We start from the raw sequence: 22,040 nt of genomic DNA on the forward strand, positions 1-22,040 counted from the left end.
CCTACCACCCAAAAAAAGCCCAGGTCCAGATGGGTTCACAGCTGAATTTTACCAGACATACAAGGAGGAGCTGATACCATTCCTTCTGAAACTATTCCAGACAATCCAAAAAGAGGGAATCCTTACCAAATCATTTTACGAGACAAACATCATCCTGATACCAAAACCCGGCAGAGACTAAACAAGAAAAGAAAATTTCAGGCCAATATCCATGATGAACATAGATGCAAAAATCTTCAATAAAATACTGGCAAACTGATTGCAACAGCATATCAAAAAGCTCATCCACCATGATCAAGTAGGATTCATCCCGGGGATGCAAGGCTGGTTCAACATACGCCAAGTCCATAAACGTAATTCACCACATAAACAGAACCAAAGACAAAAACCAAATGATTATCTCGATTGATGCAGAGAAGGCTCTTGACAAAATTCAACAACCCTTTATGCTAAAAACCCTCAATAAACTAGGTATTGACGGAACGTATCTCAAAACAATAAAAGCTATTTACGACAAACCAACAGCCAATATCATACTGAATGGGCAAAAACTGGAAGCATTCCCTTTGAAATCTGGCACTAGACAAGGATGCCCTCTCTCACCACTCCTATTCAATATAGTACTGGAAGTTCTAGACAGAGCAATCAGGCAAGAAAAAGAAATAAAGGGTATCCAAATTGGAAAGGAGGAAATCAAATTGTCTCTATTTGCAGATGACATGATTGTATATCTGGAAGACCCCATCATCTCAGCCCAAAATCTCCTGAAACTGATAAACAACTTCAGCAAAGTCTCAGGATACAAAATCAACGTGCAAAAATCACAAGCATTCCTATACACCAGTAACAGACTTCAAGAGAGCCAAATCAAGAACGAACTGCCATTCACAATTGCTACAAAGAGAATAAAGTACCTAGGAATACAACTAACAAGGAACGTAAAGGACCTCTTCAAGGAGAACTACAAGCCATTGCTCAACGAAATAAGAGAGGATACAAACAGATGGAGAAACATTCCATGTTCATGGTTAGGAAGAATCAACATCGTGAAAATGGCCATACTGCCCAAAGTAATTTACAGATTCAACGCTATTCCCATCAAGCTACCAATGACCTTCTTCACAGAACTGGAAAAAAACACCTTAAACTTCATATGGAACCAAAAGAGCCCGCATAGCCAAGTCAATTCTAAGCAAAAAGAACAAAGCAGGAGGCATCACACTACTGGACTTCAAACTATACTACAAGGCTACAGTAATCAAAACAGCATGGTACTGGTACCAAAACAGAGATATAGACCAATGGAACAGAACAGAGGCCTCAGAGGAAATACAACATACCCACAACCATCTGATCTTCGACAAACCTGACAAAAACAAGCAATGGGGAAAGGACTCCCTGTTTAATAAATGGTGTTGGGAAAACTGGCTAGCCATGTGCAGAAAGCAGAAACAGGACCCCTTCCTGACACCTTACACCAAAATTAACTCCAGATGGATTAAAGACTTAAACATCAGACCTAATACCATAAAAACCGTAGAAGAAAATCTAGGCAAAACCATTCAGGACATAGGTGTAGGCAAGGACTTCATGACCAAAACGCCAAAAGCAATGGCAACAAAAGCCAAAATAGACAAATGGGACCTAATCAAACTCCACAGCTTCTGCACGGCAAAAGAAACAGTCAGTAGAGTGAATCGGCAACCAACAGAATGGGAAAAAATTTTTGCAGTCTACCCATCTGACAAGGGGCTGATATCCAGAATTTACAAAGAACTAAAGCAGATCTACAAGAAAAAAACAAACAAGCCCATTCAAAAATGGGCGAAGGATATGAACAGATACTTTACAAAAGAAGACATACAGGAGGCCAACAAACATATGAAAAAATGCTCATCATCACTGGTCATCAGAGAAATGCAAATCAAAACCACAATGAGATACCATCTCCCACCAGTTAGAATGGCGATCATTAAAAAATCGGGAAACAACAGATGCTGGAGAGGATGTGGAGAAATAGGAACACTTTTACACTGTTGGTGGGAATGTAAATTAATTCAACCATTGTGGAAGACAGTGTGGCGAGTCCTCAAGGACCTAAAAATAGAAATCCCATTTGACCCAGCAATCCCATTACTGGGTATATATCCAAAGATTATAAATCATTCTACTACAAGGACACGGGCACACGAATGTTCATTGCAGCACTGTTTACAATAGCAAAGACCTGGAACCAACCCAAATGCCCAACGATGATAGACTGGATAGGGAAAATGTGGTACATATACACCATGGAATATTACGCAGCCATCAAAAATGATGAGTTCACGTCCTTTGTAGGGACATGGATGAACCTGGAAACCATCATTCTCAGCAAACTGACACAAGAGCAGAAAATCAAACACCGTATATTCTTACTCATAGGCGGGTGTTGAACAATGAGAACACATGGACACAGGGAGGGGAGCACTACACACTGGGGTCCGTTGGGGGGAAATGGGGGACGGGCGGGGGGGTGGGGAGGTGGGAAGAGATAGCATGGGGAGAAATGACAGATACGGGTGAGGGGACGGAAGGCAGCAAAGCACACTGCCATGTGTGTACCTATGCAACAATCTTGCATGTTCATCACATGTACCCCGAAACCTAAAATGCAATAAAAAAAAAAGAAAAAAAAAATTCTAATGAATGAATTAATGATCACTACTGCTATACACTTTTAAGTCAAAACATATTTTATAAAACTACCGAAATGATCACATTTCATAAAGCATTATACTCACTAACAAAAGTGCACAGACATGATAAAAGAATAAAGATCTTGAAGATGCTGTGGGTTTTCTCCCCCTCAACTGGATCTTAGGAGAATTTCTGCTCCATTATACAGCAGAAAACATCAAAATCCAAAACACTGTTTTTGTGTTCTCAAAATTAATTTTAAGTAATTAACTGGCATTTCATCTTGCATGTCTGTATGTCCCCTTTTTTTTGGCCTATACACATCGGCAACAATAAAAATTACCATTTTGAAATCTTTGTGGAGGGTGGGCATTATGGGAGCACACCACCACATTTGGCTTTTTTAAGAGATGGAGTCTCACTATGTTGCCCAAGCTGGTCTCAAACTCCTCGTCTTAAGCAATCATCCTGTCTCAACCTCCTGAATAGCTGGGATTATAGGTGCCAGCCTGCAGCTACTTGCATGTCTTCTAATTTCTACTTGGCATTATGTTCCGGAAACTTTAAAGAAGGCATTTTAAAAGACTAGCCACTGCCTAAAAGAAAAAAGAAGTATAAAAAAGCACAACATTCATTGTATTACTTTGACATTAGTTAAGAACTACCCTTTATTTAATTACCTACTGATATGGTTTGGCTGTGTCCCCACCCAAAAATCATCTTTAATTCCCACGTGTTGTGGAAGGGACCCAGTGGGAGGTAACTCAATCATGTGGGCTAGTCTTTAGTGCTTTTCTCGTGATAGTGAATAAGTCTCACGAGATCTGACAGTTTTAAGAAGAGGAGTTCCCCTGCACAAGCTCTCTCTTTTTGCCTGCTGCCATCCATGTAAGAAGTGACTTGCTCCTCCTTGCCTTCCACCGGGATTGTGAGGCTTCCCCAGCCATGTGGAACTGTTAAGTCCATTATAAATCTCTTTCTTTTGTAAATTGCCCAGTCTTGGGTAGGTCTTTATCAGCAGCATGAAAACAGACTAATACACCTACGCCATTGATACACACAGTTCTAAGCACTCTGAATGTATTCCATCATTTAATCCTCACAATACCAATCTCACAGTTCAGGAAATTGAGGTTGAAAGGGGCAGGGGAATATAACATATCTAAGGCCATACACGATTAAGGAGAAGGCAGTATGCAAGAGATCTAGGATATTACTGAATTGTCACTCTTTCAGAACACTGGCTAGAAATCTCAGAATAGCTAATGCTATTTCAGTTACTGAGAACCAAGTAATTATGAAGCAAGCGGCAAATGAGGATTAAAAACTAGCTCCCAATTCCAAGAGTACTCTCCTTTTGACCGTATCATACTTCTTCCACCCAACTACCTTCATCAAGCAATGAGTTTATCTTGAATGTTTCATTTTTTCATAATGTCAATATATTTATCTGCTCCTCCAACTTTATCATATTCTCCCATTTGCACAATAGACTGCTCCCTCTAGTAAAACATCTATTGCTGAAATATAAAGATAAAAAATAACCAGGTAGTACAGCAGCTGGTTAAAAAGTAGTTTTATTACTGTCAACCTGAACACTTCCACAGTTTACCAAGTTCTCTTTCTTTATGAATTGTCTGTTCAAGTTCTTTGTCCAGCTTACTAATTAAGGTCTCAACAATAAGAAATGAGAGAGAGAGAAAGAGAGAGAGAATGGTTTAAAAAAAAAAATCAGCAAAAAGTCTAAACACATTCACCAAAAGAGGAATAAAAAATTTTTAATGTTCAAGTCATTCACAAAATGCAAATTTAAATCACAAGATAGTGACAGCTGTATAACAAGGTGTACTCAATGTCACTGAAATATATACTTAAACATAGTAAAAACTGCACTCCAGACTGTGTGATAGGCAAGACCCTGCCTCCCCAAAAAATAAATAAATAAATAAATTAAAAGGCTATGGCAGGAAAATCGCTTGCACCTGGGAGGCAGAGGTTGCAGCAAGCCAAGATGGCGCCACTGCACTCAAGCCTGGGCAATAGAACAAGACTCCATTTCAAAAACAAACAAAAAACTCCTGGGCTCAAGTGATCCTCCTGCCTCAGCCTCCAAGCTGGGACCATACATGCACACCACCATGCCCAGCTAAATTTTTATTTTTCATAGAGACAGGGTCTCACTATCACTATGTTGCCCAGGCTGGTCTTGAAGGGCTCTAGCAATCCTCATTCATTGGCCTCCCAAACTGCAAGAATTACAGGCATGGGCCAATGTATCTGGCCAAGAAGTGATTAATCTTTTGATGCTTTAAGCTCCTGAGGTTTAGGGTAGTTGTGACTACGATGTAACTTAGCTGATTCTATCTTATATGGAATTTTAGCAGCTTTGCAAAAACATGAAGCAAGTAAGACTATTACAAACATACAGAATCAAAAAAATAATAGCCTGTTTTGTATACTAATTCCAATCCCCCCATCCAAAACCTCAACAGAGTAACAAGGCTAAGGCTACAAAGAGTGAAGTCTACAAAAGGCTCAGCTTGAAGTCCTTTACAAAAAAATTATATCATGAAGTAGGTTCTGTGGCAGATTGAGGCTCCCATCAGACTCACATGCAGTAATTACGAATCTTGCTTAGGCCAAAGTAAAGTCAATGCAACTTGCTTGTTATGAATGCAAACCTACTTATAAACAATATGGCAAAGCTCTTCCTGGTTTTCTTTTTTTTTTTTTTTTTTTTTTTTTTTTTTTTTTGAGACGGAGTTTCGCTCTTGTTACCCAGGCTGGAGTGCAATGGCGCGATCTCGGCTCACCGCAACCTCCGCCTCCTGGGTTCAAGCAATTCTCCTGCCTCAGCCTCCCTAGTAGCTGGGACTACAGGCGTGCACCACCATGCCCAGCTCATTCTTTGTATTTTTAGTAGAGACGGGTTTTCACCATGTTGACCAGGATGGTCTCGATCTCTTGACCTCGTGATCCACCCGCCTCGGCCTCCCAAAGTGCTGGGATTACAGGCGTGAGCCACCGCGCCCGGCCTCTTCCTGGTTTTCAAAGGGAAATTTCTTCTATTTAATACTGTGGTAATTTCTGTTGCAGTATTTAGATACCTAAGTATCTTGACACAAGCATACCTTTTAAAGATTCCAGTATATAGCTTGGCTCAATAAATAAGTGGGTTGTTTTTCTTTTTTAATAAAAAACTTCAAATCCTTAGTAATCTTTCAAATTCTTAAGGAGATAGCCCAGGAGATGAGAAAGAAAGAAAACCACCACCAATGAGAGGAGGTTATCAAATTGGAACCTACTGTGGAAGTCGGCCCATTCCATCAGTTTTTCTAGCCAACACTACAGTTCAACAATTTATCCTAAGTGCTTAGTATGAAGGAAAAAATAAAACTCTAAGTTTTGGGGTACATGTTATAACTCTTAAGCTATTATCTACCTTGAAAGTTCTTTGAGGCCGGGCGTGGTGGCTCAGCCTGTAATCCCAGCACTTTGGGAGGCCGAGGCGGGTGGATCACGAGGTCAAGAGATCGAGACCATCCCGGTCAACACGGTGAAACCCCGTCTCTACTAAAAATACAAAAAATTAGCTGGGCATGGTGGCGTGTGCCTGTAATCCCAGCTACTCAGGAGGCTGAGGCAGGAGAATTGCCTGAACCTAGGAGGCGGAGGTTGCGGTGAGCCAAGATCGCGCCATTGCGCTCCAGCCTGGGTAACAAGAGCAAAACTCCGTCTCAAAAAAAAAAAAGAAAGTTCTTTGATGTAAGACTTCAAAATCTCTCCTCTTCTGGTGACAATTTAATATACAAAGGATTATTATTACTAGCAGACTTTACTTTGTAGAACAGTCTTAAATTTACAGACTAAATGGATGACTTGAGTCAAGGAGTTTGAAAACAGCCAGGCCAACACAGCAAAACCCTGTCTCTACTAAAATAAAAAAATTAGCTGGGCGTGGTGGCACGCACCTGTAATCCCAGCTGCTCAGGAGGCTGAGGCACAAGAATCATTTGAACCCAGGAGGCATAGGTTGCAGTGAGCTGAGATTGCACCACTGCATTCCAGCCTGGGCAACAGAGCAAAACTCAATCTCAAAAAACAAATAAACAAACAAAAAATATGTAACTATTTGGTAATATGGAAAAAGATGTAACATTTTTAAACGACCACACTCCTTTACTCCCAACTATGTAAAAAGGAAAAAATGCAAAAAATGACAGCCACTATAATTGGTTAGATGAGAACATGGGTAATTTTTCTTCCTTCCTCGTCCCCAAATATGTAGTTTCATTGCTACTTTTACAATTACAGGCAGAAAAAAGAAATGTTTAACTGCTCAAATTTTACAAAAACTATTTCCTTTTTGATGGTGAAAGTTTATCTATAAACAAAATATGTGAGTTTGGGAATTCGGTCTTGCAAACAGTTTAAAAATTCCAATTCTCTATGTACCCCAAAGTTGATTTTAGCTCACCAGATTACTATGATTACTATATTAGAAATTCACCTGATTGTGCTGACTTCCAACTATACTACAAGGCTATAGTAATCAAAACAGCATGGTACTGGTACCAAAACAGAGATACAGACCAATGGAACAGAACAGAGGTCTCAGAAATAATGTCACACATCTACAATCATCTGATATTTGACAAACCTGACAAAAACAAGCAATGGGGAAAGGACTCCCTACTTGATAAATGGTGTTGGGAAAACTGACTAGCCATATGCAGAAAGCTGAAACTGGATCCCTTCCTTACACCTTATACCTTACACCTTATATAAAAATTAACTCCAGATGGATTAAAGATTTAAACATAAGACCTAGCACCATAAAAATCCTAGAAGAAAACCTAGACGATACTATTCAGGACATAGGCATGGATAAGGACTTCATGACTAAAACACCAAAAGCAATGACAACAAAAGCCAAAACAGACAAATGGGATCTAATTAAACTCCAGAGGTTTTGCACAGCAAAAGAAACAATCATTAGTGTGAACCGACAACCAACAGAATGGGAAAAAATTTTTGCAATCTACCCATCTGACAAAGGGCTAATATCCCAAATCTACAAAGAACTTAATCAAATTTACAAAAAAATAAAAACATCAAAAAGTGGGCAAAGGATATGAACAGATACTTTTCAAAAGAAGACATCTTTTTTTTGTTTGTTTGTTTTTCTTTTTCAAAAGAAGACATCTTTATAGCCAAGAAACATATGAAAACAACCTCATCATCACTGGTCATTATAGAAATGCAAACAAAACCACAATGAGATGCCATCTCACACCAGTTAGAATTGTGATCATTAAAAAATCATGAGACAACAGATGTTGGAGAGGACATGGAGAAATAAGAAGGCTTTTACACTGTTCATGGGAGTGTAAATTAGTTCAACCATTGTGGAAGACAGTGTGGCGATTCCTCAAGGATCTAGAAATAGAAATACCATTTGACCCAGTAATCCCATTACTGGGATTATTAAGGTGGGACTGGGGAGGGAAAGCATTAGAAGAAATAGCTAATATACCCAAAGGATTGAAAATCATTCTATTATAAAGACACATGCATACGTATGTTTATTGCAGCACTGTTCACAATAGCAAAGACTTGGAACCAACCCAAATGCACATCAATGATAGACTGGATAAAGAAAATGTGGCATATATACACCATGGAATACTATGCAGTCATAAAAAAGGATGAGTTCATGTCCTTTGCAGGGACATGGATGAATCTGGAAACCATCATTCTCAGCAAACTGACACAAGAACAGAAAGCCAAATGCCACATGTTCTCACTCATAAGCGGGTGTTGAACAATGCGAACACATGGACACAGGGAGGGGAACGTCTCACAATGGGGTGTGTCAGGGGGTGGGGGGCTGGGGGAGGGATAGCAGGGGGTCAGCAAATTGGGGAAGGATAGCATCAGGAGAAATACCTAATGCAGATGATGGGGTGATGTATACAGCAAACCACCATGGCACATGTATACCTATGTAACAAACCTGCATGTTCTGCACATGTACTCCAGAACTTAAAGTATAATAAATAATTTTTTTAAATTTTAAAAATAAATAAATAAATAATTCACCTGTACTGTTGGTCCTGGAAACCTGAAAACTGTACTTTCTGGCCTCCTTGCTAACTAGGCTTGAGTTAGTCTTGCCAATGAGAAGCACTTCGATGAGATCAGAAGCAGCAGGGAGGCCGGGCACAGTGGCTCACACCTATAATCTCAGCACTTTGCGAGGTCAAGATGGGTGAATCATATGAGGTCAGTAGTTCGAGACCAGATTGGCCAATATGGTGAAACCCCATCTCTACTAAAAATATAAAATTAGCCAGGCATGGTGGCACACACCTGTAATCCCAGTCACCTGGAATGCTGAGACAGGAGAACTGCCTGAACCTAGGAGGCAGAGGTTGCAATGAGCCAAGATAGCACCATTGCACTCCAGACTGGGTGACAAGAGTGAAAGGCAAAAAAAAAAAAAAAAGCAGCAGGGAAACAGCGAAACCATTTTCTACTTCTGGTTCTAAAAACCAGCAGTTGCAGCTAATGGCAAGCACTGCAGACTCCTGCCAACAGATATAGAAGTCATGGTGGTGATTCTGCCAGCAGCACTGGGCAACATCAAGCTCAGCTGCACAGGCAATGATTCCAAAAATTTCAACAGTAATGAGCTAGTTAGTTATCCATGTATCCCCTCTCAACTCCAAATTCTCCTCCTTTTCAGTCCCTGTTCAGTGACAGGGATGCTAAGGTGGGTTTTTTTTTTTTTTTGGGGGGGGGGGCAGGGGCAGTTAAACTTTGTCAGTGTAGAGTGCTGGAGGGATATCTAAGGTGGAGGGATATCTAAGAAGAAAGGGGTGTTTTCTAGCTCCTGTCACACCGTCAGTAGTTTTGTTTTAATGACTACCTTCATACGGCCTTAGTGATGAGGATCCAGCACACTCCAGGATTTGTACAGGTACACACAGTGATATTCCAACTCCCTCTGCATACCTGCCCATCAACCTTGGCTCACCTGTACCCTGGAAGGTGGTTTTCTGCTCACCAGAAGAAGTGGTGTACCACTTTACATTCCCACCAGCAGCATATGAAAATTTCAACTGCTCTACATCCTTATCAACACTTGGTATGGTTAGTCATTATATTATCATTTTAGCCACCCTAATAGGTAGGTATGTAATGATATCTCACTGTAGTTTTGTTAACTATTTTACTGAGGTATAACTTACATGTCATAAAGTTCACCAATTTAAAGAATGCAATTCCGTTGTTTTGAGTATATTTACAGTTATTCAACCATCACCATAATCTTTTAGAGCATCATCATCATCCAAAAAACAAACCTTATAATTTTAGTGGACACTTCCCACTCCATTGGCTCTCCCCAGTTTCAGACAACCACTAATCTCTCTATAGATTTTCCTATTCTGGACATTTCACACAAATTGGATCATAGAAAATCTATTCTTTTCCGACTGGCTTCTTTCACTTATCCTAATGTTTATGAGATTCATCCAAGTTGTACCATTCATCAGTATTTCATTCCTTTGTATTGCTGGGTAATATTCCATTTTACGGATAGATCGCATTTATCCACTCCTTAGTTGATTTGGCTATTATAAATAATACTGCTATGAACACTCATGTACAGGTTTTTTCGTGAATATATATTTTGAATTCTCTTGAGTATATACCTAGAAATAAAATTTCTGGGTCATATATTTACTCCGTTTATCTTTTTGAGGAATTGCCAAAGTCAGTCACACTATCTTACATTCCTACCGGTAACAAATGAAGGTTCCAATTTTTCTACAATGCTCACCAACACTTACCTGTTCCTTTTTATTATGGCCATACTGGTGAGTATGAAGTGGTATCTCATTACAGTTTTGACTAACGACGCTTAGCATCTTTTCTTGTGCTTAATAGCCATGTACCTATATTTTTAGTGAAGTGTCTATGCAAATATTTAGGCCATTTTAAAAACTGAGTTATTTGTTTTCTTATTACTGAGAGTTTTTAAAATATACTCTAAGTTCCTCATAAGATACGTTTTCTGTAGCCTGTCTTCATTCTGTTAACAGTGTCTAATTTTGAAAGAAATTCTGAATTTTGATACCATCGAATTTATCTACTTCTTTTATGAATCATGCTTTTGGAGTCACTCCTAAGAAATCTTGGTCTAACACAAGATTACAAAAAATTTCTTCTACATTCTCTCCTAGAAATTTCAGAGTTTTTTCATTGAGGTCTAACATCCCTTTTTTTTTTTTTTTTTTTTTTTGCCTACAGCTATTCAACTATTCAGTATCATTTGTTGAAAAACTATACTTATCCTTTATATGTTATGGGATTACTTTTGCACTTCTGTCCAAAATCAACTGTCCATCTATGCATGGATCTATTTCTGGACTCTCTATCCTACACTATCAAACCAATGGACTTTAAAAGTTCATTTAATTTTTTAAGGTAATTGACCTTAAAAATTTTTTCAGGTGCTGGGCGCGATGGCTCATGCCTGTAATCCCAGCACTTTGGGAGGCCGAGGCGGGTGATTCACAAGGTCAAGAGATCGAGACCATCCTGGTCAACATGGTGAAACCCTGTCTCTACTAAAAATACAAAAAATTAGCTGGGCATGGTGGTGCGTGCCTGTAATCCCAGCTACTCAGGAGGCTGAGGCGGGAGAATTGCCTGAACCCAGGAGGCGGAGGCTGCAGTGAGCCGAGATCGCGCCATTGCACTCCAGCCTGGGTACAAGAGCAAAACTCCGTCTCAAAAAAAAAAAAAAATTTTCAGATATGACATTAAAAAACCACCACTTGTCAAGTTTTGACATAATATCAAAGAACACACAAACATGAAAATATTCACCCCTTTTCAAGGTATATATTGTGTGAAGCCAAAGTTTTATATACACTAATCAAAACATAACAAAGTGACTGCAAAGGCAGAGATGAGAATTCAGTTGTCTTATGATAATCCAGAAAAAGTTATTTTATTAACATATATTGAATTTATGATTTTTAAATATTCTAAATAATTTTTGTTCACTTTCATTTATAATATGGTAAATACCTTTACCTTTATATATATAAAACCCACATAAAGAAAAGTATTTTGGGTCCTCAATTTTAAGAGTGTAAAGGGGTCCTGGACAAAGCTTTAAAAAGTGCTATTCTCCATCAGTGGTCTTCGAACTGCTCCATTCAATAGAAACGCCTCTTGGCACTTTCAATGACTTGGAATGGAAGAAATGAAACATGCAGAAAACATCATTGGCACAGGTCCTAAATACAGAGTAGATATGTACCCAATATTTTGTAAATGGACAAGTAATCAAATAAGACATGGGATGTCCAAATATTCTATTTCAAAAGTGTTATAACAGAACTGCACCCTAAAAAAGATAAATTTGTGTGTAAATTATACTTTATTAACCTGATTCCATCTTTACAAAATACACTAAGGTGACAGAAGAGAAGAAGGGACAAGAAAGTACAAAAGATATTATAATGAAGTTGTTGTAAGAAATAAGTGTACAGGGAATGCTTCAGTCTTCCAAGTCTTCAAGAATCCATGTCTATCATGAGCTGAATTGTTTTCCCACTCCCCATGTAATTCATGTGTTGAAGCCCTAACCTGCCATATACATAATGTGACTATATTTGGAGACACTCTTTAAAGAGGTAATTAAGTTAAAATGGGGTCCTCAGAGTGGGCCCTAAACCAATATGACTTGCGTCCTTAAAAAAAGAGATTAGGAAATAGAGGGAAAGCTACATGAAGATATACAGAGAGAAGACCACGGGAAGACACAGAAGACAATCATCTACAAGCCAAGGAGAGCAGCCTCAGAAGAAACCAGGGCTGCCAACACCTTGATCTCAAACTTCTAGCCTCCAAAAGTTGAAAAAATAAATCTCCTAAGCACCCAGTCTGTAGTACTTTGTTAGAGCAACCCCTGCAAATTTAAACAATGTCCGAAACTGAACTACTTATCTCTTTCCATTCCCATTTGAAAAAATCTAAAAATCAATCATTTTAAACTCCTCCTCCCTATATTACCTCTTCAATAATTACTATGTTCTATTAATTCTACCTTGGTCTATTTCTTATTTTCTATTCTTTCCATTCCCTCTACCTTAATGTAAACTCCCATATCTTAGCTAGCCTACTGCAATAGTATTCTAAAATATAGCCTGAATTAATAAGTTTTCCCTTATGGGTCTTACTTCCTATTCACTTTTTAAGAACTTTTTCTGCTCTACCTACATTATACTAAAAATAAGTGATAGTCATATCCTTATAGGGCAGAATAAAACCCACTAAAGTAAGCCTGGCCTAGAAGAAATGGGAAGTAGGTGTCTGGAAGAGGACAGCCCAACAATAATCATTCACAGGACTTTAGCCTAAAAAATATTTTAATTCAGTAATGTAGCAGATCTCTTTTGGACTGTCTTCTCAGATCAAAATGGGCACAGCCAGTCATGATTCTTATTCTTATATTACCTTTCCCACCATCATCCAGCTACCTGGATCAAGACGGTAGGCCACTGACCCAAAATGGGCCAGTGAGAGTCCAACTTCCAGAAATTGGGAGTTTAAGACAAACACAAACTTGTCTTAACCAGGAAAGAGATAAACTCAGTGACCCTGGGAGATTGGCTTCAGAAGCTCAAGTCTCTTATGTAAAACAGCATATTTTCAAGTAACTTATGCACATCCTTCCATATACAGGTGACCCGTGAACAAGGGTTAGGGGCACCGACCTCCCAATCAAAAATCCACATACAGCCCGGGTGCGGTGACTCACACCTATACTCCCAGCAGTTGGGGAGACTGAGGCAGACAGATGAGGCCTAAGGTGAAGAGTTAAAAACAACCATGGCCAACATGGTGAAATCCTGTCTCTACTTAAAATACAAAATTAGCCAGGCCTCATAGTACATGCCTGTAATCTCAGCTACTCAGCAAGCCGAGGCAGAAAAATCGCTTGAACCTACAGAGCAGAGGTTGCAATGAGCTGAGATCATGCCACCGCACAGTAGCCTGGGTAAAAAGAGCAAAACTTTGTCTCAAAAAAAAAAGTCCACATACAACTTTTGACTCCCCAAAAACTACTCTACTAATAGCCTACTGGTGACCAGAGGCCTTACCATAACATAATACAACATAAACAGTCTTACGTTACACTAGGTATTATCAGTTCTCTAGAGATGATTTAAAGTACAGTAGATGTGTGAACACCTCAGTTTGAACTGCATGGGTCCACTTACACGTGGATTTTTTTTTCAATCAATATATTGGAAAAATTTTTGGAAATTCACAACAATTTAAAAAAAGTTGCAGACGATCTGTGTAGCCTATAAAAAGCAAAAAAAGAAAAAAGAAAAAATTATGCCATGAATGCATAAACTGTACTATATGTATTATACACTGTATTATATGCTGTATTCTTACAATATATATTGTAACATATATTATATACTGTATTCTACTTCATTCTTATAACAAAGCTAGAGAAAAAAATTAAAATCAGAAGGAAGAGAAAATACATTTACAGCACTGTACCGTGTTTACTGATATCTATCTGTTTACAAGATAAATCATTCTGAAATGGCCGGCAACCAAGCAACGAACCTCAATCTATGGCACATATGAAGCAATTCTATTTTTTCTCATAATGTTATGCCTTTTCTCAGCTTCCTGGAAAACTTCCAGCATCACTAGTGGCACCTCATAAGGATCCTATCATGTTATTCAAGGTTTAAGGTACTGCACTAAATGCAATGAAAAATACACGAGAATCCAGAGAGATACCTTTTACCACATGCAATTTACTGGAGAGTTGAACTGCTCATGCAGAGGTGATTAGCTTCACAAGGTGTTTTAAGTGGACAGGATACTCCCAACACTTGAACTCACAAAAACAGCAACGGAAGGTGGCTACAAAATTATTATAGTAGTACAGTAAGCATTTCAGTTAATTTCGGGCAGTTATGATTTAATATTGTATCTTTAAATTTGTTTACATCTCTCAACTCTCAATGGTGCCATGTACAGTCTCCATTACATTTTTGTGGGTATACATTTTGATAGATACTAACATTTCATGACAGATTTGTATATATTTTATGACAGTGAGTAAAATACACTAGTATCTACATATATTTTATGCATTAATGACATAACTTTTTAACTTTTTCACTATTTCTAGACTATACAGTTCATCTGCAAGTTTTTTCAAATTGTTGCAAATCTCCAAAATTTTTCCCGATGTATTTATTGAAGAAAAAAATTCATGTGTAAGTGGACCCACGCAGTTCAAACCCATGTTGTTCAAGAGTCAACTGTGGGCCGGGCACGGTGGCTCAAGTCTGTAATCCCAGTACTTTGGGAGGCCGAGGCGGGTGGATCACGAGGTCGAGAGATCGAGACCATCCTGGTCAACATGGTGAAACCCCATCTCTACTAAAAATACAAAAAATTAGCTGGGCATGGTGGCTCGTGCCTGTAATCCCAGCTACTCAGGAGGCTGAGGCAGGAGAACTGCCTGAACCCAGGAGGCGGAGGTTGCGGTGAGCCGAGATCGCGCCATTGCACTCCAGCCTGGGTAACAAGGGCGAAACTCCGTCTCAAAAAAAAAAAAAAAAAAAAAGAGTCAACTGTACTTTAAATTATCTCTAGACTACTTACAAAACTTATAACATAAATGTTATGTAGTCATCATATTATACTGTTATAGGAATAATGATTTTTAAAAATCTGTACATGTTCACTACAAATGCAACCATCTATTTTTTTCCAAGTATTTTCCATCTGACATTGGATAAATCCACAGATGTGGAACCCACAGACACAGAAGACTGGCTGTATATCAAGACAATTTATGTCTCACCTCAGTTCAAAACCCTCGCATGGCTCCCTATCTGACTAAAGTAAAAGTCAACAAAGTCCTACATGCTCACTCCCCATTGGCTCCATGATCTCTCTGACCCCATATTAGACTTACTCTTCTCCCAAGTCTTTTACTCCATTACAGCTACACTGCTCTTCTGGTTACTTCTTGAACACTCTAGGCATGCTCCCATCTTAGAGACTTCACGTAGGCTATATTCCCTCTGCCTGGAAATCTCTGCTCAGACTATCTGCATGGCTAACTCCTTCTCCTTTGCTCCTTCTCAGTAATGCCTTCCTTTACTGCTATATTTAAAACTGCAACCCCTCGTGAGCTGAGATTGCACCACTGCACTCCAGCCTGGGTGACAGAGCAAGACTCTGTCTCAAAAAAACAACAACAACAACAACAACAAAATGGCAACCTCTGCTCTCACATCCTGGCACTTCTTATTCCCTCCCAATTCACTGTTCTCCATGGCATTTATAACCTTCTAGTTACACCATATAATTTATTACATGTTTATTTTGTCTTAAGCTAATAACTACAATGTAAGCTCTGTGAAAGAAAGGATTTTTCTCTATTTTGTTCCCTGCCTAGCCCAAATGCATAACATAAAATAGTGCCTGGCTCGTAACAGTGTTCAATAAACACTTAACAAATAAATGCACATATGCTTGGTCACAAGCATGCCAAAGCAGTAAAAGGTGGTATGTGGTAAGAAACATACAGCAGACATGTCTGGAAACAAAGAAGAAAGACCATGTGGTTCTAGAAAGAGAGTAACTAGCTGTCTGATTCTGACAATTTTCTATCCTTTTAACTCATTTCTTCCAAATCTAAGTTACCTCACATTTTGCCATAGTGCATATAGAACATGATCAACCACAAAACTCTTTAGCTTCACACCTTTCAAATGAATAGGTAAACCATAAAGGACAACTGCTTTGATACCCCATAAAAAAATTACCAACACTTTGTATTATGTTCTGCTAATATAACAACTAGTAATTTAGCAAAATGGAAAAAAAGAAAAAAAACAAAACAAAAAAAAACACCTCAGCTTTGTATCCCTGAGCTGAAATGTGAGCATTCTCTGGCAAAATGTTTAATATTATCTTTGAGAACTTGGCATCAACACTTAAAACATCTTAACACTGTACTGCTTTTCCTTTAAAAAAAAAAAAAAAAAGGAAAAGAAAAGAAAGCATATCCTTGAGCAAAGGGTAGATTTTTCTCTGAAACTGAGAAATTTCAGTGCATTGCAGAATCAGACTCCTAAACCCATAAAATGAGGAGGGCAAATGTCTAAGGTCTCCAACTCTGAAGCTGAAAAATGTGAGGATGGATAGCAGTTGACATTAATACATCTGTACTCATATAATAACATATCTACAGTAAGAATGATTCATCCATCCCTGTATTATGAGAATGGATTAAAAATCTGTTGATGTTACAAAAATTAATTTAATACTGAAGACACTTTAGAGATCTTTAATATCTAGCAAACAATTATTATGAAACGGCCAAGTCAGAACTCAGTATTACTATAAATGTGCAATATTTTGAGCATTAGATTATCATACATGGTACCATCGGAGGCAAGCAAGATGCTGTTTTTAAAAGGAAGGGAAGATTTACACACTATATTCATGGTTGGTGTTTTTGTAATATTCTTTATCTCTTTACTCAGAATATTAACATATGTTTTTAAAAAACAGAGAACTGGCCAGGAGCGGTGGCTCACGCCCGTAATCCCAACATTTTGGGAGGCCAATGCGGGTGGGTCACCTGAGTTCAGGAGTGCAAGACCAGTCTGGCCAACATGGTGAAACCCCCATGTCTACTAAAAATACAAAAATTAGCAGGGCTAGGTGGCACGCAGGTGAAGCACACCTATAATACCAGCTACTCAGGACGCTGAGACAAGAGAATCACTTGAACCCAGGAGGTTGAGGTTTCAGTGAGCAGAGATTGAGGCACCTGCACTCTAGCCTGGGCAACAGAGCAAGATTCCATCTCAAAAACAAACAAAAAACACAGAGAACCACAACAGTATTGGTGTTTGCAAAAGTAAGTGATAGTGATTTTTTTAAATGTTGTTTTATGTTTGGCCAGATTTTGAATATCTCCTACCAAAAAAACTTCTAATCAGATTTTAAAAACCTAAGTTGCATTTTTTAAAGAAATAATCTATAATAACCAATTTAACAAAAGAACATTTGTTTATTAGCATTTTGGCATTTTCACTCTATCATTTTTAATGTTCTATAACCCTCCCTTTTCCTCTAAGTGCTATTTCAACTTAAATTTAATTGTAAAAATTTCCAAATTGGAATTTTGCAAAAGCAGGCACGAGAATACAGCACTAAAATTCACTTGCCTTTCATGACTACTAATTTCATAAAACAAAATAAAGCAAAATAAAGTTTCCACCAAATCATATAAATGATTCATCCTATAAAGTGACAAAAATAAATTTCAACATTGGATATTTAGTATACACTTATTAGTAAATATCTAATTTAAGTACAGAGTCTGACAGACATGAGCTTGAATCTTGCCTCTGCCATTTACTACCTGTATTACCTTGGACAAGTTTCTTAATCATAGTAACCTTCAGTTTCCTCATCTGTACAATTAAGATGCCGCCTAACAATGTTGAGAGAATTAAATGTATATAGTGTTTAGTAAAGCATATACTACACGTTGTCTTCAGCGCGTTATTTTAACAGGAAACAGTGTTCAATAAATGTCATGTACACCTTATCCTGACTATAATTTTACAAGGGAAACAATATATTTAAGCACTAGAAGTATGATGAAAATATTTATTTCCTGATTTCATACATACTTCGAGCGCAATTCCTGAATTACCATCGACTACTATCACACCATAAAAATATCTAAGTACCAATCCCCAGATCAAAAGAATAAGAATTGAATATAATACATCCGTACCTTTCATGTGATAAATAAATACATGCCTTCCTAGATTTATTCATTAAAACTTGACTCTAAAAGGATGTGAAACCTACGTAGATGGAAATTTACATGCAAGGACCACCTGTCAAAAAGGAAGTAGTAATTCCCAAGCTTCAGCAGTTTCGCTTTACTTTTTTCCAAAGGCGTCTCTAGTGGCGATTAGCTACTCAGTGTATATAACAAATACACAGTGGCATAATGAAAGGGAAACTATGCAATCAGAATGCCTAGGTTCAAATCCATCTCTTACTACCTGTGCGACCCTTCGACAAGCTATTAAAATAAGCCTAAATTTCCACATCTATAAAAGGTAATACCTACCTATTCCACAGGCCTTTTACAAAGATCAAACGTGAATGTACAGCAAGTGCCACATGTCATTAGAGTTGAGGTTTTTACTAAAGGCAAGACTTCTTTTCAACTCAATACATAGATAATGTCAAACTTTTTTCGCTCATTACTGCACTCCATGACTGCGTTTGCTAATTCATTTTCACTGAAAACCGCCAAAACAGCAACCAGTAAGGATGAAAGACACTTATCCCCCGATAAATATACCTCAAGTAGAAAAGCATTTGCATTGATAACTGGAATATCAAAAATGCCAGAATAATTTACTAATTTCCGCTATCAATTCCGCACTCATTTAAAAACATCTGAAAGCACAGCTGGTTAAAAATAATCTACTATCGTCAGTGGGGAAAAAAAAAAAATGCGCTTCAAGACACATAAGGCGTGGACGTTATATCTTATGTATCCATTTTACAAGGGTCAGTCTGTTCAAAGTAACCGTATCCAAAACACACGCAACCGCAAAACAAAACAAACAGAACCCCGCTTCTAGGTGTCAAGGAGTTAAAACCAAACGGATCGCAGCAAAACAAAAGAGCCTTCCCCCTCCGCGTTCGGGCCACAGTCCCGCGCGGCAGGCCAGCCGAGGACCGGGCTCTGCCGCGGGGGTCAGCGCGCGCCACCGGGCCGTCACCTGGCGGGGTGTTTTTCGCGAAGTTTCAAAGTCAACAAAGAAGTTCCGCGGCGAGGGGGTAGGGCCTGGCGGGCGACAGCAGGAGGACGCAAAGAAAGCCAGAACCCAGTGGGGGAAGGGTGCGGAAAACGCCCCCGGACTCCGGCGGCGGCGACAGCGGCCCCGTCCTCCGGGCCAGCGCGCCGCGGCGGGGGCGAGAGAGGGCCTGCCGGCCGCAGCAGCCCCGACGCCCTGGCCCCGGCCCCGGCCCCGGCCCGGCAGGGTCCCCGCCCCCCTCGGCGGCGCGGGCGGGAAACGGCGAGGGGCACGCGAGGGGTCACCTTCCGCTCCCTGGCCCAGAGGCCCCGCGGGCGGGCAAACGGCCCCGGCACCCGCTCCGCCGCGATCCCGCTGCCCGCCTCGAGCGCCTCGGGCCCGGCCGGGGCACGAACCCGGGCGCCGACGCGAGGGCTCGGGCGCGGCGGCGCCGCCGACTTACCTTCCTCGGCGGTGTCCATTTTGTCTTGGGGGGCGGCGGTGACGCAGCCAAGAGGCTCCCGCGGCCGGGCGGGGAAAAAGGGAGGGGAGGAGGAAGAGGGAGCCGGGCCCGGGCAGGTGCTGGCGCTCAGGTGCGAGAGAGGAAGCGAGAGGAAGGAGAGGGGAGAGGGAGAGGGAGAGAGGCTGACAGAGAGCTAGCAACAGGGGAGGGGGAGGGGCGGGAGCGCCGAGGGGCGAGGCCTGGGCGGGGCGCCGGGGCGGAAGAGGCGGGAGCGCCCCAACGACCTGCGGCGTCATTTCCGGCGGCCGCGGCGCGCGTGCACGGCGGGCGACGGTTGCGGGAAGGTTCTCTCGCTGCGGGGCACGGCGAATCCCTGCGGGCTCAGGGCCAACTGGGCTAGTCGGCGAGGCTGCGCGGGATCGCGAGGCCGAATCCTAATAAGGAGCTGAGCTTTGACGGCAGCCTCTGGAGGGACAAAGAAGGCGCAGAGCTGCGGGAGGTGGGCGCTAGAGCCTGGCGCCCGCCCCGGCCTACGTGCGAGACTAAGGTCCCGGCGCGGGTCTCTTCGGAAGGCCGGGAGGTGCCTGGGAGCGTGCGAGTGTGCGCCCCCCGCTCCCGCCCCGGGATGCCGAGTCCGAGTAGCTGGAGTGGGCCTAGGCGTCGGCATTTCTGTTTGGCGCCCGGGCAGTTGTGGTGCACGTTTTGAGGAAGTACTAAAGCGTCACTGAGATGAAAAAGGCAAACGCTGACTTCACCAAAATTACTCCCCTGGAGACTTCTGCATTTGAGTAAACCGCTGAGGCTGGGGTTTGAAAGATAATCCTCCTCTAAGGGAGATCCGGTTCCAATACCCTGAGTTGGAGACACTTGCCTGGGCAGAGCTAAGGGAAGAGTGGTCAAAGGCCAAGCTCTGCCCCCGTCAGCACGCCACCCTCCCTCAGTGTAATCCTTGACTGTTTCTCTAAATGAATTATTTAGAGAATACAAATCGGAAGGGCCGCCGCGTTAGAATTGCCTGAGTGGGAGCAGTCTTTCCAACCTCGAAAAATGTTTAAGCGATATGCAGATGACCTAGCACAAATAAAAAATGCTAGCAACCGCTGTTCTGTGTGAGTAGAGGAATTGGGAGGATCCCTCTCCCAATCTTCATCAAACAGAGCAAGGTTTAAATAATGAAATAGAGCCCTTCAAAAAGAGCGGCGCTTGACCAATGTTACTGATGTCACTCAGGTTACTCAAGGCAGGAAAGAACTCAAATTCTACATAGTAACCACTGATTTCAAGGACCGACCCTAAGGATTAAGCAGACAGCCATTCTTTAAATGTTTTCTGTTGTTGTTTGCTTATGACTTTTTTTTTTTCCGAGATGGGGTTTCGCTCTTGTTACCCAGGTTGGAGTGCAATGGCACGATCTAGGCTCACCACAACCTCCACCTCCTGAGTTCAAGCAATTCTCCTGCCTCAGCCTCCCGAGTAGCTGGGATTACAGGCATGCGCCACCATGCCCAGCTAATTTTTGTATTTTTAGTAGAGACGGGGTTTCACCTTGTTGACCAGGATGGTCTCGATTTCTTGACCTTGTGATCCACCCGCCTTGGCCTCCCAAAGTGCTGGGGATTATAGGCCTGAGCCACCACGCCCGGCCCGACTTTCTTTTTTTTTTTTTTTTTATGGACAGGGTCTCGCTCTGTTGCCCAGGCTGGAATGCAGTGGCGCGATAACGGCTCACTGCGGCCTCACTATGTTGACCAGTATGGTTTTGAACTCCTGTCTTTAAGCGATCCTCATGCCTCGGCCTCCTGAAATGTTGGGGTTACAGGCATGTACCGCTACACCCTGCCTAAATACGCTTTTATATACTACCTCTCAAGAAACTAAATTTAAAGATAGCTTTTCCCCCAGCCCGTATCCATCTGATCCGATTCCAGCAAGAGCTCACCCTCCCTGTAAGACCTGTAGCAGAGCACTTGTTGGCCTGCTGAGACTAT

At 40.9% G+C, this 22,040-nt stretch overlaps 1 protein-coding gene across 1 annotated transcript in view; it reads right to left on the minus strand.

The window, feature by feature from the left end:
- The window catches only part of MARCHF6 (membrane associated ring-CH-type finger 6), an 89,798-nt gene extending 69,517 nt beyond the window's left edge, over positions 1–20,281 (minus strand). Inside the window, exon 1 of the mRNA XM_039479121.2 lies at positions 20,053–20,281. Coding sequence (XP_039335055.1) covers positions 20,053–20,071 — 19 coding nt within the window. The 5' untranslated portion in view covers positions 20,072–20,281. The remainder of the gene's footprint in view (positions 1–20,052) is intronic.
- Between the last annotated feature and the right edge of the window lie 1,759 nt (positions 20,282–22,040).

The sequence above is a fragment of the Saimiri boliviensis genome, chromosome 1, assembly GCF_048565385.1.
Source record: "Saimiri boliviensis isolate mSaiBol1 chromosome 1, mSaiBol1.pri, whole genome shotgun sequence".
NCBI classification, from domain to species: Eukaryota; Metazoa; Chordata; class Mammalia; order Primates; family Cebidae; genus Saimiri; species Saimiri boliviensis.